This window comes from Salmo salar, chromosome ssa01 (assembly GCF_905237065.1).
Source record: "Salmo salar chromosome ssa01, Ssal_v3.1, whole genome shotgun sequence".
Classification (NCBI taxonomy): domain Eukaryota; kingdom Metazoa; phylum Chordata; class Actinopteri; order Salmoniformes; family Salmonidae; genus Salmo; species Salmo salar.
Genome location: NC_059442.1, coordinates 159,396,021 through 159,411,800, shown reverse-complemented (window position 1 = coordinate 159,411,800; position 15,780 = coordinate 159,396,021). Strand labels below are relative to the sequence as shown.

General features: G+C 42.6%; 1 protein-coding gene across 3 annotated transcripts in view; it reads right to left on the bottom strand.

Moving 5' to 3' along the window:
* The window catches only part of si:dkey-220k22.1 (multiple epidermal growth factor-like domains protein 9), an 83,865-nt gene that overhangs the window by 21,785 nt on the left and 46,300 nt on the right, over positions 1 to 15,780 (bottom strand). For all 3 annotated transcript variants that reach the window (XM_014142628.2, XM_014142636.2, XM_014142645.2), the window contains one exon: positions 6,256 to 6,395. In XM_014142628.2, the coding sequence (XP_013998103.1) occupies positions 6,256 to 6,395 (140 nt within the window). The remainder of the gene's footprint in view (positions 1 to 6,255; positions 6,396 to 15,780) is intronic.

Genomic DNA, 15,780 nt, shown 5'->3' with positions numbered 1-15,780 from the left:
AGGACCAGACAGGACTGGCAAAAAGTGCTCTTCAATGACGAGTCGCATTTTTGTCTCACCAGGGGTGATGGTCAGATTCGCGTCTATCGTCAAAGAAATTAGCGTTACACCGAGGCCTGTACTCTGGAGCGGGATCGATTTGGAGGTGGAGGGTCTGTCATGGTCTGGGGCGGTGTGTCACAGCATCATCAGACTGAGCTTGTTGTCATTGCAGGTAATCTCAACGCTGTGCGTTACAGGGAAGACATCCTCCTCCCTCATGTGGTACCCTTCCTGCAGGATCATCCTGACATGACCCTCCAGCATGACAATGCCACCAGCCATACTGCTCGTTCTGTGCATGCATTCCTGCAAGACAGGAATGTCAGTGTCCTGCCATGGCCAGCGAAGAGCCCGGATCTCAATCCCATTGAGTACGTCTGGGACCTGTTGGATCGGAGGGTGAGGGCTAGGGCCATTCCCCCCAGAAATGTCCGGGAACTTGCAGGTGCCTTGGTGGAATAGTGGTGTAACATCTCACAGCACAACTGGCAAATCTGGTGCAGTCCATGAGGAGGGCATGCACTGCAGTACTTAATGCAGCTGGTGGCCACACCAGATACTGGCTGTTACTTTTGATTTTGACCCCCCCCCCTTTGTTCAGGGACACATTATTCCATTTTTGTTAGTGACATGTCTATGGAACCTGTTCAGTTTATGTCTCAGTTGTTGAATCTTATTACGTTCATACAAATATTTACACATATTAAGTTTGCTGAAAATAAACGCAGTTGACAGTGAGAGAATGTTTCTTTTTTTTGTTGTTGCAGAGTTTAGTAGTTGAACCCACGTCTGGTATTTTGGCTTACATAGTTAGTCGTACTATGCCAATGTCATTGCATGTGGTGATGGGGACCACAGGTTATAGTTGTAGTATATTTAGAGTACTGTAGTGGGAGTACATTACACCGCTGTGCAACCTCCTTCCCTGGTCCTCTACCTCACATTGAGGCTGTAGTTTCACTCATTTACCTTTGACGACTCCCACTTGTCTCAAAAAGATAAGGTTTGTCATCTGCTCTTTAGACCATATTAAATAGCACTTATCAGATATTGACATCCAATTCTTCTTATACAATGGCCTCGAACTGCTTCTCCGTAGTAGTAGCAGCACACAAGATGATGAGCATATTTCCCCGACAGTCTGACGCACCAAGAGACATAATGGAATGAGCTTAGGAGGTACTAGGCAAGGGTGTCTTTTATTCCAATCCGTCTTTGAAGGCAGGGATCAAAGGGGCTGTGTCTACCAAGACAAACCCCCTTGTAAGACACCTCCGCTGGAGATTTTCCTACACAAGGCCCCCTGGCGTCCCCTGGGACCCAGAACAAAGATGGCGATGGATCTATTAGGTCTCCTGTTCATGTCCTGTATTCAAAGATGGTGACTGCCCTAGGCCCACTGAGGCAACCAGCTCTCCAGAGAGTTCTGCTATTCTGACCTATGCTCAGAAGGCCTGGTGTGTTTGTACTATATAGCCAACTTCCATGGCATCAGATCTGGGACCAGGCTAGAGGTCATAGGTGATCTGAGAGTGATAGATGAGTAACTGGACCGTACAGTACACATCCTATTCTAAGGCTGGGGCGGCAAGCAGTCGAAATTCTGGTGAGAGCAGGATTCCCTCCCTTCTTACTCCCTCCTCATTCCACGAATCCTCCATCTAGGATTTCTGGATTTTTCAACCCTCGTGAAGAATATTGATTGTATGACTCAAGACTAGCATTCAAGCACTGAAAAGCATTGCATAAGCTTGAAATGTATGCTACTTCATGGTAGCCTACATGAGCTGGGAGGGTGTCGGTCCTACTTCCTCTTCTGTATAGATGCAATTATCATTGTCCAGATCAACACTCGCAAAAAAGTATCCTTACCATGGCATTAACTTGGCTACTGTCTCTAAATTGATGCATTTCTCTATGTGACAACACAGTGTGTGGTCAACGCCCAATACACACAGAAAGTCAAAACAGGTCCATAGTAGTCGTAGACCAGTGATGTGTTATAAAGGTCATTATGAATGACACTGCAACACTCACATGACTGGTATTATGAGTGCCTTGTGTATACCGTAGGGCTGGGTGATACAGTTATGGGCGATTCATGATATACAGTGCCTTCGGAAAGTATTCAGACCCTTTGACTTTTTTATACGTTTTGTTAGGTTACAGCCTTATTCTAAAATTGATTAAATTGTTTTCCCCAGTCATCAATCTACACACAATAATGACAAAGCAAAAAAAAAAAATTTGGCTAATTTATAAAAAAACTGAAATATCACATTTACATAAGAATTCAGACCCTTTACTCAGTACTTTGTTGAAGCACCTTTGGCAGCGATTACAGCATAGAGTCTTCTTGGGTAGGATGCTTACAAGCTTCGCACACCTGTATTTGGGGAGTTTCTCCCATTTTTCTCTGCAGATCCTCTCAAGCTCTGTCAGGTTGGATGGGGAGCGTTGCTGCACAGCTATTTTCAGGTCTCTCCAGAGATGTTCGATCGGGTTCAAGTCCAGGCTCTGGCTGGGCCACTCAAGGACATTCAGAGACTTGTCCCGAAGCCACTCCTGCAGTGTGTTGGCTGTGTGCTTAGGGTCGTTGTCCTGTTGGAAGGTGAACCGTCGCCCTAATCTGAGGTCCTGAGCGCTCTGGAGCAGGTTTTCATCAAGGATCTCTGTACATTGTCCCGTTAATATTTTCCTCGATCCTGACTAGTCTCCCAGTCCCTGCAGCTGAAAAACATCCCCACAGCATGATGCTGCCACCATGCTTCACCAAAGGGATGGTGCCAGGTTTCCTCCAGACGTGACGCTTGGCATTCAATCTTGGTTTCATCAGACCAGAGAATCTTGTTTCTCATGGTCTGAGAGTCTTTAGGTGCCTTTTGGCAAACTCAAAGCGGGCTCTCACGTGCCTTTTACTGAGGAGTGGCTTATGTCTGGCCACTCTACCATAAAGGCCTACTTGGTGGAGTGCTGCAGGGATGGTTGTCCTTCGGGAAGGTTCTCCCATCTCCACAGAAAAACTCTAGAGCTCTGTCAGAATGACCATCGGGAACTTGGTCACCTCCCTGACCAAGGCCCTTCTCCCCTGATTGCTCCGTTTTGCAGGGCGACCAGCTCTAGGAAGAGTCTTTTGGTGGTTCCAAACTTCTTCCATTTAAGAATGGAGGCCACTGTGTTCTTGGGAACCTTCAATGCTGCAGAAATGTTTTGGTACCCTTCCCCAGATCTGTGCCTCGACACAATCCTGTCTCGGAGCGCTACGGACAATTCCTTCAACCTCATGGCTTGGCTTTTGGCCTGTGTCCAATCAATTGAATTTACCACAGGTGGACTCCAATCAAGTTGTAGAAATATCTCAAGGATTATTAATGGAAACAGAATGCACCTGAGCTCAATTTCGAGTCTCATAGCAAAGGGTCTGAATACTTATGTAAATAAGGAATGTTTTTTATTTTTAATAAATGTGCAAACATTTCCAAAAACCAGTTTTTGCTTTGTCATTATGGGGTGTTGTTTGTAGCTTGCTGTGGAAATGGTTTTATTCAGTCCATTTCAGAATAAGGCTGTAACGTAACAAAATGTGGAAAAAGTCAAGGGGTATGAATACTTTCCGAAGGCAATGAATATCTCAATTTTTTTTAAAATGTTTTCTATAAATAAGCTTTGTTGTACAACTAAAAGTCAAATACACTGCATTTAAAACAGTCTTCAATAATCTAATGAATTCAGGGCTTGTGAAATTATACCTAGGCTTAATATTAGCATTCCACAACCATAAGACCCACTAATAATTGAATTATACTGAACAAAAATATAAAAACAACATGCAACAATTTGAATGATTTTACTGAATTACAGTTCATATAAGGATATCAGTCAATTGAAATAAATGAATTAGGCCCTAATCTATGGACTTCACATGCCTGGGCAGGGGCGTAGCCATGGGTGGGCCTGGGAGGGCATAGACATACCCACTTGGGAGCCAGGCCCACCCACTGCCTGGTTACACGTGGTCTGCGGTTGTGAGGCCTGTTGGACATAATGCCAAATTCTCTAAAACGACGTTGGAGGCAGCCTATGGTAGAGAAACTAACATTACATTTTCTGGCAACAGCTCTGGTGAACATCCTGCAGTCAAGCATGCCAATTGCACGCTCCCTCAAAACTTGAGACATCGGTGGCATTGGGTTGTGTGACAAACTGTACATTTTGGAGTGGCCTTTTATTGTCCTTAATTATAAACTGGGTGGTTCGAGCCCTGAATAATGATTGGCTGACAGCCATGGTATATCAGACCGTATACCATGGGTATGACAAAACATTTATTTTTACTGCTCTAATTACATTGGTAACCATGCGTTGCGTTGTGCCTAACAACAGCCCTTAGCCATGGTATATTGGCCACATACTACACCGCCTCGGACATTATTGCTTAATTAAATCATGCTGTTTAATCAGCTTCTTGATATTCCACACCTGTCAGGTGGATGGATTATCTTGTCAAAGGATAAATGCTCACTAACATGGATGTAAACAAATTTGTGCACAAAATTTGAAATATGCTTCTTGAGCGTACGGAAAATGTCTGGGATATTTCAGCTCATAAAACATGGGACCAACACTTTACATGTTGCGTTTATATTTTTGTTCAGTATATTTTATCAAAATAGTTTAAGCTGCTTTTCTGAACCAAGCATAATGCACATTCACTAACAGCCCAATTACTAACTTCTTGTAGAAGGCATTATAGGAAATTAGCACAGGTCTCATAAACAATCTCTCAAGCACCTGCCCACGTGATAGTGTGTAGCCAACTAATATTTAGATTTCAAGTTTAGCCAACTTGGATCCATTTGCTAGCTAACAAGGCAGAACAGTTGAATTGTTATGAACACACCCTTCTGTCCGTCTCAAAGTGTTTAAAAGGATGCTAGCCTGTACACTTTGTTCCGATGTTGAAATCAAGTGGCCTACCTTATTTCTCAGAATGAGAACGAGTTTCCAATTCCTTATATAATTGTGTTTTTAAAACACAGACTAGACAGCTAGTATAACGGGAACGTGGTACCGCAAAGCCGCGCGCGACAAAGTGAGCATTCATTTTCCAAAATCAAAGTTGTTTGATACTGCCGTTTTAGTAGTGTCTGCTCTGCATGTAATCTGAGGAGTTGAGACGTAAACATGGTTTCGTTAGAAAGGTTAAGTTCTCCTCTAATACAGTAAAATAATGACAATGTGTTTGGGTCTCCATATGACCGATTCTGTTCGACCAAACCTCAAATGCAAATAGTGAACTGAAACCATTTGTCAGAGGGGAAGAAGTGATCTCTCCTCTTTGTTGTTGTGAGTGGCGGGGGAAGGGGCTTGGCGTGTGTGTGTGTGAACCGGGAAGATGTGTTTGTGTAAACAGAAAAGAAAATGCAAATCGAGAGATTTCACTCTCGCCACAATCTGTCCAAAAATATGCCCAATGCGTTTCTATGGGCTTATTTTGGCCCTACAATTGTCGCCTGCCTTTCCGCCTTTGGGACAACCACTCCCATTATTAGGGCGGAGACATCGGCACCTCGTCATTATATACAGATCTATACTCATTAATGTGTTTAGGAGGAAAGGTGCGTAATTTGCTTATCATGCTGCACGTACTTAGGCCTGCCATTCTGCCCAGCTGTGAACTATGGAAAAGCGAAAGGGAACCGGTGAAAATGCTTATCACAGTGATTGCAGTGGAGTGATGACTCTGGCATTTCCTCATTAGCGGAATGGGAGCTACGTTGGCTGTGGTCGACAAACTCATTTTAACAGACGGATTACATTTTTTTTCTCTTCTTTCTTTTAAGGCCAAGGCAATATCACACAGTGTGAATACAAATCAAATCACTGCAACTCCCCAAACAGTCTGTCAGCAGGCAGCATGGGAGTGAAGCTCTCCGGAGGAGAATTCAATATGGGATTTTTTTTTAGCGTTACATAACAACTAACGCTGTTTCGTGTTTACTGCATATACAGCTCTGTTGGGGACATGTTACGAATATGATTTCATGGAAAAGGCTTCCCTAGAGTTCATTTGATTAATAAAAGTTAGTTTGCTTAATGTATTTCTGCATCTGTGCAAATGTGTGGCTTCTCTGCAGTCTGCACAGCCCTGGCACAGAGTAGAGGCCATGGCAGACTTTTGTTTCAACCTTGGGCACAGCAAGGGTGACTCACCTGATTGTGGGTGGCAGTAGTTGGAGTGATTATTGCACTGGCATGGCTGGCAACCCGTACTGCTGAACCGGAAGAAACCTGGGTGGCAATCGTCACACTTGTCACCGTATACGCCTGTCTTACACACGCACATCCCAGAGCTGTGGAAAGAACAGAAAGCTGGTGACACTTCAGTCAGGACCCCTGGGTTCTCATAATGCCTGCTTAAAATATGCACTACAATGGTGTAGCCAAATTGAGAATGTCACAGTTACAGACACACACTTTAGCACATTACTCACATTTAATGAGAACACTGGTTGAATTCCTGAAGTAACAGTGAGACTGGGGTCCCATATAGAAGGACTGAAGCTCAGTTCTGGTGACTTTTTAAACAGACATTCTACTCAAAGTTTATGAAAATAAAATTATGCTAACACTTAAAATATAATTAGCACCTCAGAAATGAGCCCAAAAACATATGGGTAAAAAGGATTTTAACAGATTGGACTATGGTCTATATTATCAGATGTGCTATTAGAAATATGCATTATCACCTGTAACCTAAATGATGCAGCATAGTGGCTATAAAATGTACATAGGCTGAAGCATGGATTTGTCCATCTGCATTTACCTCACTGGACACAACATCCCGATTGTAATTATTACTAATAATTATTTTATTATAAAATGTATAAATAATTACAAATTATTCACTCCAATTCATTTTTTACAAAGTATGTTATTGCCCTTTTAAGACTCCATTGTCCCCTTTGAGCTGTGTTGTGTAGTGATGGGCATTCCGAGTCTTTTCTGTGAGCTGGATCATTTAGCTCCGTTCACCTAAAAGTGACTCTGTTTTTTCATGGTTTCAGGTCCAATTCTAAGCATTACTGAACAAAGAGCCATTTGGGAGCCAAATGAATGTTGATGACAATGATGCAGTTTTCACTTTGCTTCTTAATATAAATCCACTAGTGTTCTATAATTACACTATTAGTTTGTGTTTCTTACATCTGCAAATGGCTAGTTTGTCTTTCCTTAGCAAGTTGGGCCTAAATCGTGTTAGCCGCTAATGCTAAATCGCTAGTTAGCTGGCTAGCTGTACTGAATGTACAGAGTCTGAGCAAACGTAACTAGCTATACAGCCTGATAATGCCAGTGATGGTGTAGACTTACTGTAAATCAGTAGGTTGTTTGTGCAAATGTGTCTTTTAAATCAAAGAGGAATACGGAAAGCATGAATATGTTAGCTACATGAAGCAGCTAAGAGAAAACATTCAATGTAGCCAAAGATTATAGGGTGCCCTAGGAAACACTGACCAACACTTTGGTTCCTATCCTGTCACAATAACTCCTCCCTGGCATTTTCATTCATTGTCATGTCTATGACTGTATTCAAAGTGCCCACTATTAAATTCTAATTCTAATAATCATTATATTTTTATGATTCCAACAGTTCACCTAAGTGTCAAATCGCAACTGCAACATTTGGTTAAAAATAAGGCCTAGATTGTTTTCCCAATATTGTGCAGCCCTACATCGCAGTGTGGAAATGACCATAAATGAGCGCAGGAAATGCAGAAATGTATAAAAATAATTTTTGGGTTGAACAGTATAAAACAATCAGAATGGAGAAAGACCCCTTGAAAATCCCTTAGAATGTATGTATGTATGTATGTATGTATGTATGTATGTATGTACAGTTGCAGTTGGAAGTTTACATAAACTTAGGTTGGAGTAATTAAAACTCATTTTTCAACCACTCCACAAATTTCTTGTTAACCTGTTGGGGCTAGGGGGCAGTATTTTCACGGCTGGATAAAAAAACGTACCCGATTTAATCTGGTTACTAATCCTACCCAGTAACTAGAATATGCATATACTTATTATATATGGATAGAAAACACCCTAAAGTTTCTAAAACTGTTTGAATGGTGTCTGTGAGTATAACAGAACTCATTTGGCAGGCAAAACCCTGAGACAGATTCTGACAGGAAGTGGATATCTGATGTGTTGTATTACCTTTAAACCTATGCCATTGAAAAACACAGGGGCTGAGGAATATTTTGGCACTTCCTATTGCTTCCACTAGATGTCACCAGCCTTTACAAAGTGTTTTGAGTCTTTTACTGTGAGATCTGACCGAACAAGAGCCATGGAACGGTGATGGCCGATTAGACTCTGGCGCGCGAGTTCATGTTGGGTACCCTCGTTCCAATACGTTATAAAAGAGAATGCATTCGTCCACCTTGAATATTATTCATGTTCTGGTTAAAAAGGCCCTAATGATTTATGCTATACAACGTTTGACATGTTTGAACGAACGTAAATATATTTTTTCCCCTCGTTCATGAAGTGAAGTCCGGCGGGCTTAGATCATGTGCTAACAAGACGGAGATTTTTGGACATAAATGATGAGCTTTTTTGAACAAAACTACATTCGTTATGGACCTGTGATACCTGGAAGTGACATCTGATGAAGAGAATCAAAGGTAATGGATTATTTACATAGTATTTTCGATTTTAGATCTCCCCAACATGGCGGCTAGTCTGTATCGCAACGCGTATTTTTCTGGGCGCAGTGCTCAGATTATTGCAAAGTGTGATTTCCCAGTAAGGTTATTTTTAAATCTGGCAAGTTGATTGCGTTCAAGAGATGTAAATCTATAATTCTTTAAATGACAATATAATATTTTACCAATGTTTTCTAATTTTAATTATTTAATTTGTGGTGCTGACTTGACTGCCGGTTATTGGAGGGAAACGATTTCCTCAACATCAATGCCACAGTAAAACGCTGTTTTTGGATATAAATATGAACTCGATAGAACTAAAAATGCATGCATTGTCTAACATAATGTCCTAGGAGTGTCATCTGATGGAGATTGTAAAAGGTTAGTGCATCATTTTAGCTGGTTTTATGGTTTTGGTGACCCTGTCTTTGAATTGACAAAACATTACACACAGCTATTGTCAATGTACTCTCCTAACATAATCTAACTTTATGCTTTCGCCGTAAAACCTTTTTGAAATCGGACAACGTGGTTAGATTAAGGAGATGTTTATCTTTGAAAGGGTGTAAGATAGTTGTATGTTTGAAAAATTTGAATTTTGACATTTATTTGGTTTCAAATTTGCCGCTCTTGAAATGCACCTGCTGTTGATGGAGTGCACCACGGGGGGGACGCTAGCGTCCCACCTAGCCCATAGAGGTTAACCTGTTGGGGATAGGGGGCAGTATTTGCACGGCCGGATAAAAAACGTACCCGATTTAATCTGGTTACTACTCCTGCCCAGTAACTAGAATATGCATATAACACCCTAAAGTTTCTAAAACTGTTTGAATGGTGTCTGTGAGTAAAACAGAACTCATTCGGCAGGCCAAAACCTGAGAAGATTCCAAACAGGAAGCGCCCTTTCTGACCATTTCTTGGCCTTCTTTGACATCTCTATCCTAAACAAAGGATCTCTGCTCTAACGTGACATTTTCTAATGCTCCCATAGGCTCTCAGAAGGCGCCAGAACGTTGAATGATGACTTTGCAGGCCATGGCTGAAAAACAGTAGCGCATTTGGTAAGTGGTCGATCTGAGAACAATGAGACTGGTGCGCGCGTGCACGAGACGACTCCATGTTTACATTTTCAGTCTTTGAACGAAAATAACGACTCCCGGTCGGAATATTATCGCTTTTTTACGAGAAAAATCGCATAAAAATTGATTTTAAACAGCGTTTGACATGCTTCGAAGTACAGTAATGGTATATTTTGAATTTTTTTGTCACGAAACGCGCCGGGCACGTCACCCTTCTTTACCCTTCGGATAGTGTCTTGAACGCACGAACAAAACGCCGCTATTTGGATATAACTATGGATTATTTGGAACCAAACCAATATTTGTTATTGAAGTAGAAGTCCTGGGAGTGCATTCTGACGAAGAACAGCAAAGGTAATCCAATTTTTCTTATAGTAAATCTGAGTTTGGTGAGTGCCAAACTTGGTGGGTGTCAAAATGTCTGATTATTTCTGGCTGGGTACTCTGCTGACATAATCTAATGTTTTGTTTTCGTTGTAAAGCCTTTTTGAAATCGGCCAGTGTGGTTAGATTAAGGAGAGTCTTGTCTTTAAAATGGTGTAAAATAGTCATATGTTTGAGAAATTGAAGTAATAGCATTTCTAAGGTATTTGAATATCGCGCCACGGGATTCCACTGGCTGTTGACTAGGGTGGGACGCAAACGTCCCACCTAGCCCATAGAGGTTTTAAAAAACTAGTTTTGGCAAGTCATCTACTTTGTGCATGACACAAGTCATTTTTCCAACAATTGTTTACAGACAGATTATTTCACTTGTAATTCACTGTATCACAATTCCAGTGGGTCATAAGTTTACATACACTAAGTTGACTGTGCCTTTAAACAGCTTGGAAGATTTCAGAAAATGATGTCATGGCTTAAGAAGCTTCTGATAGGCCAATTTACATCATTTGAGTAATTTGGAGGTGTACCTGTGGATGTATTTCAAGCCCTGCCTTCAAACTCAATGCCTCTTTACTTGACATAATGGGAAAATCAAAAGAAATCAAGAAGACCTCAGAAAAAAATGTGTACACCTCCACAAGTCTGGTTCATCCTTGGGAGCAATTTCCAAATGCCTAAAAGGTACCACGTTCATCTGTACAAACAATAGTACGCAAGTAGAAACACCATGGGACCACGCAGCCGTCATACCGCTCAGCAAGGAGACGCGTTCTGTCTCCTAGAGATGAACGTACTTTGGTGCGAAAAGTGCAAATCAATCCCAGAACAACAGCAAAGGACCTTGTGAAAATGCTGGAGGAAACGGGTACAAAAGTATTTATATCCATAGTAAAACAAGCCCTATATCGACATAACCTGAAAGGCCGCCCAGCAAGGAAGAAGCCACTGCTCCAAAACCGCCATAAAAAAGCCAGACTACGGTTTGCAATTGCACATGGGGACAAAGATCGTACTTTTTGGAGAAATGTCCTCTGGTCTGATGAAATAAAAATAGAACTGTTTGGCCATGATGACCATGGTTATGTTTTGGAGGAAAAAGGGGGTGGCTTGCAAGCCAAAGAACACCATCCTAACCGTGAAGCACGGGGGTGGCAGCATCATGTTGTGGGGGTGCTTTGCTGCAGGAGGGACTGGTGCACTTCACAAAATAAATGGCATCATGAGGAAGGAAAATTATGTGGATATATTGAAGCAACATCTCAAGACATCAGTCAGAAAGTTAAAGCTTGGTCTCAAATGGGTCTTCCAAATGGACATTGAACCCAACCATACTTCCAAAATTGTGGCAAAATGGCTTAAGGACAACAAAGTCAAGGTATTGGAGTGGCCATCACAAAGCCCTGACCTCAATCTTATAGAACATTTGTGGGCAGAACTGAAAAAGCGTGTGTGAGCAAGGAGGCCTACAAACCTGACTCAGTTACACCACCTCTGTCAGGAGGAATGGGCCAAAATTCACCCAACTTATTGTGGGAAGCTCATGGAAGGCTACCCAAAACATTTGACCCAAGTTAAACAATCTAAAAGCAATGCTACCAAATACTTATTGAGTGTTTGTAAACTTCTGACCCACTGGGAATGTCACGAAAGAAATAAAAGCTGAAATAAATCATTCTCTCCATTATTATTCTGACATTTCACATTCTTAAAATAAAGTGGTGATCCTAACTGACCTAAGACAGGGAATTTTTCCTAGGATTAAATTTCAGGAATTGTGAAAAACTGAGTTTAAATGTATTTGGCTAAGGTGGATGTAAACTTCCAACTTCAACTGTATGTGTTGTCACCCTAGGTTCACGTACTACTCATAAAACAAATTTAGAACTTTTATTATTCAAAAAGATAAAATACCATCAAACCGTCATTTAAAAACAAAAATCCCCTTCATCGGAGTGTCAGCAACAATCATGCATGTCAGTTCAGTGCACACAGCTAAACAGACAAAATCAAATAGCTGATAATATATTTCGGAGATCAGACATGCTTCTGTCTACTACAAACCATAGCCTATAAAAGTAAGATGTGATATAACAGCACTGTAGAGATGATAGCTTGTAACAACAAGCATTTTGGTCCGATGACCAAAAGTATGTGGACACCAAATCGTCAAAGATCTCATTCCAAAATCATGGATATTAATATGGAGTTGGTCCCCGCTTTGCTGCTATAACAGCCTCCACTCTTCTGGGAAGGCTTTCCACTAGGTGTTAGAACATTGCTGCAGGGACTTGCTTCCATTCAGCCACAAGAGCATTAGTGAGGTCGGGCACTGATGTAGGGTGATTAGGTCTGGCTCGCAGTCAGCGCTCCAATTCATCCCAAAGGTGTTCGATGTGGTTGAGGTCAGGGCTCTGTGCAGGTCAGTCAAGTTCTTCCACACCGATCTCGACAAACCATTTCTGTATGGACCTCGCTTTGTGGGCTCCCAAGTGGCGCAGCGGTCTAAGGCACTGCATCTCAGTGCAAGAGGCATCACTACAGCATCTGGTTCGAATCCAGGCTGCATCACATCCAGCCGTGATTGGGAGTCCCATAGGGCAGGGCACAATTGTTCCTGCGTCGTCTGGGTTTAGCTGGGGTAGGCCGTCACTGTAAATAAGAATTTGTTCATAACTGACTTGCCTAGTTAAATAAAAGGTTAAATAAAAAATCTGAAGAAAAATAAAAAGAATTGTGCACAGGGGCATTGTCATGCTGAAACAGGAAAGGACCTTCCCCAAACACTTGCCACAAAGTTGGAAGCACAGAATCGTCTAGAATTTCCCTTCACTGGAACTAAGGAGCCTAGCCCGAACCATAAAAAACAACCCCTGACCATTATTCCTCCTCCCACCAAACTTTACAGTTGGCACTATGCATTGGGGCAGGTAGCGTTCTCCTAGCGTCCGTCGAACTGCCAGATGGTAAAGCGTGATTCATCACTCCAGAGAACTCGTTTCCACTGCTCCAGAGTCCAATGGTGGCGAGCTTTACGCCTCTCCAGCCGACGCTTGGCATTAAGCATGGTAATCTTAGGCTTGTGTGCGGCAGCTCGGCCATGGAAACCTATTTCATGAAGCTCCCGATGAACAGTTCTTGTGCTGACGTTGCTATCGGTACATGTGACAAATAAAGTTTGATTTGAAGCAGTTTGGAACACGGTAGTGAGTGTTGCAACTGAAGACAGAAGATTTTTACGTGCTTCAGCACTCAGCGGTCCCGTTCTTTGAGCTTGTATCCCTACCTCTTCGCGGCTGAGACGTTGTAGCTCCTAGACGTTTCCACTTCACAATAACAGCACTTCTTAAATCTGCTTGGGGTGAAAGGAATATAACATAGGAGTGACGTATGCCACTACATACATGTGCTAGTAATGACATTATACAGATCAAAATAAAGCAAGACGACCCAGAAACGGTAAGTGGTTGTGCAATCAAGGTCATGCCATTTCTTCATTAAAGGATCATCTTCAGTCCTCATTACACACACATTACTGAAAACGCCCTCTTCACCGCAAGCAAAAGGCACAAAGAGGTTTAAGATTTCAAGGTTCCTCCATGTCGCTGACCCTTAGCTGACAAAACGCAATGAAAAGGGGACAAAAATAAGGTTCCTGTCTCAAGTGCACTCTAAACAGAGCTTTCACCTGCAGTAGGCATGATCAAAGCAAAGGAAAGAGACATGGGCCGCGTTCCAGGCTGACTACATTGCAGTCGCCTGCCAGATCTCAAAACATTGGTTGACTCATGCAACGCCTGGAATGCCTCTCTTATGAAATTTTGATGCTGTTTAAATTACATTTTTGGCCGATACCTGATATTTTTCTTGCCAAAAAAAGCTATTCCGATAACCGATATTTACAATTTTAGCTGACTTTTAAGCATTCTAGTAAAGTTAAATAGTTACACACGGACGCAGAGGTCTAAGGCACTGCATCTCAGTGCAAGAGGCATCACTACAGTCCCTGGTTCGAATCCAGGCTGTATCACATCCGGCCATGATTGGGAGTCCCATAGGGCGCACAATTGGCCCAGCGTGGTCCGGGTTTGGTTGAGGTAGGACGTCATTGTAAATAATAATTTGTTCTTAACTGACTTGCCTAGTTTTAAATAAAGGTTTTACACACACACACACACACACACACACACACACACACACACACACACACACACACACACACACACACACACACACACACACACACACACACACAAGTTATGTTGTTGGCATTCGCGTATGTCCCCATTACCAGTAAAACGTCATCAAAACCTATATTTCTTTCACTTACTTGCAGTGCTGTTTCGTTCATTTGTTCAGTCGTTTTATTCTCAACCAGGATTTCATCATCAAATCAAACTATCTTCACAGCATCTTCACTAATCAATGTAAGTAGTCTGGTGGCCATTTGATTAATTGTTCAGCAGTCTTATGGCTTGGGGGTAGAAGCTGTTAAGGAGCCTTTTGGTCCTAGACTTGGTGCTCCGATACCGCAGTAGCAGAGAAAACAGTCTATGACTTGGGTGACTGGAGTCTGACAATTTTATAGGCTTTCCTCTGACACCACCTATTATATAGGTTCTGGATTGCAGGAAGCTTGGCCCCAGTGATGTACTGGGCTGTACGCACTACCCTCTGTAGTGCCTTACGGTCAGATGCCGAGCAGTTGCCATACCAGGCGGTGATGCCACCAGTCAGGATGCTCTCGATGGTGCAGCTGTAGAACCTTTTGAGGATCTGCCAAATCTTTTCAGTCTCTTGAGGAGGAATAGGTTTTGTCGTGCCCTCTTCACAACTGTCTTGGTGTGCTTAGACCATGAAAGTCCGTTGGTGATGTGGACACCAAGGAACTTGAAACTCTCGACCCGCTCCACTACAGCCCCGTCGATGTTAATGGGGGCCTGTTCGGCCCGCCTTTTCCTGTAGTCCAAGATCAGCTTCTTGGTCTTGCTCACGTTGAGGGAGAGGTTGTTGTCCTGACACCACACAGCCAGTTCTATGACCACCTCCCTATAGGCTGTCTCATCGTTGTCGGTGATCAGGTCAACCACTGTTGTGTTGTCAGCAATCTTAATAACGGTGTTGGAGTTGTGTTTGCCTACCCTTACCACCTGGGGGCGGCCCATCAGGAAGTCCAGGATCCAGTTGCAGAGGGAGGTGTTTAGTCCCAGGGTCCTTAGCTTAGTGATGAGCTACGTGGGCACTATGGTGTTGAACGCTGAGCTGTAGTCAATGAATAGCATTCTCACATAGGTGTTCATTTTGTCCAGGTGGGAAAGGGCAGTGTTGAGTGCATGTCATACATGTCAAGCAGTGAAGTTTCAGCTCTGTCTTTCTGTGGCCTCTCTTCCTCAGTGTGCACTGTGTCTGTTTCCATCTTGTCCAGCTGTGTATGTAACATTTCATGTAAACCCTGTTTCTTGTCTTCATCAAAGTAGCGGTCCTTGTACATAGCATCGAGCATGGTGGCGACACAGTAAAGAGAGAATACCACCGAATCGCTTGTTCACAGCCTGTGTGGGCAGTTCTGT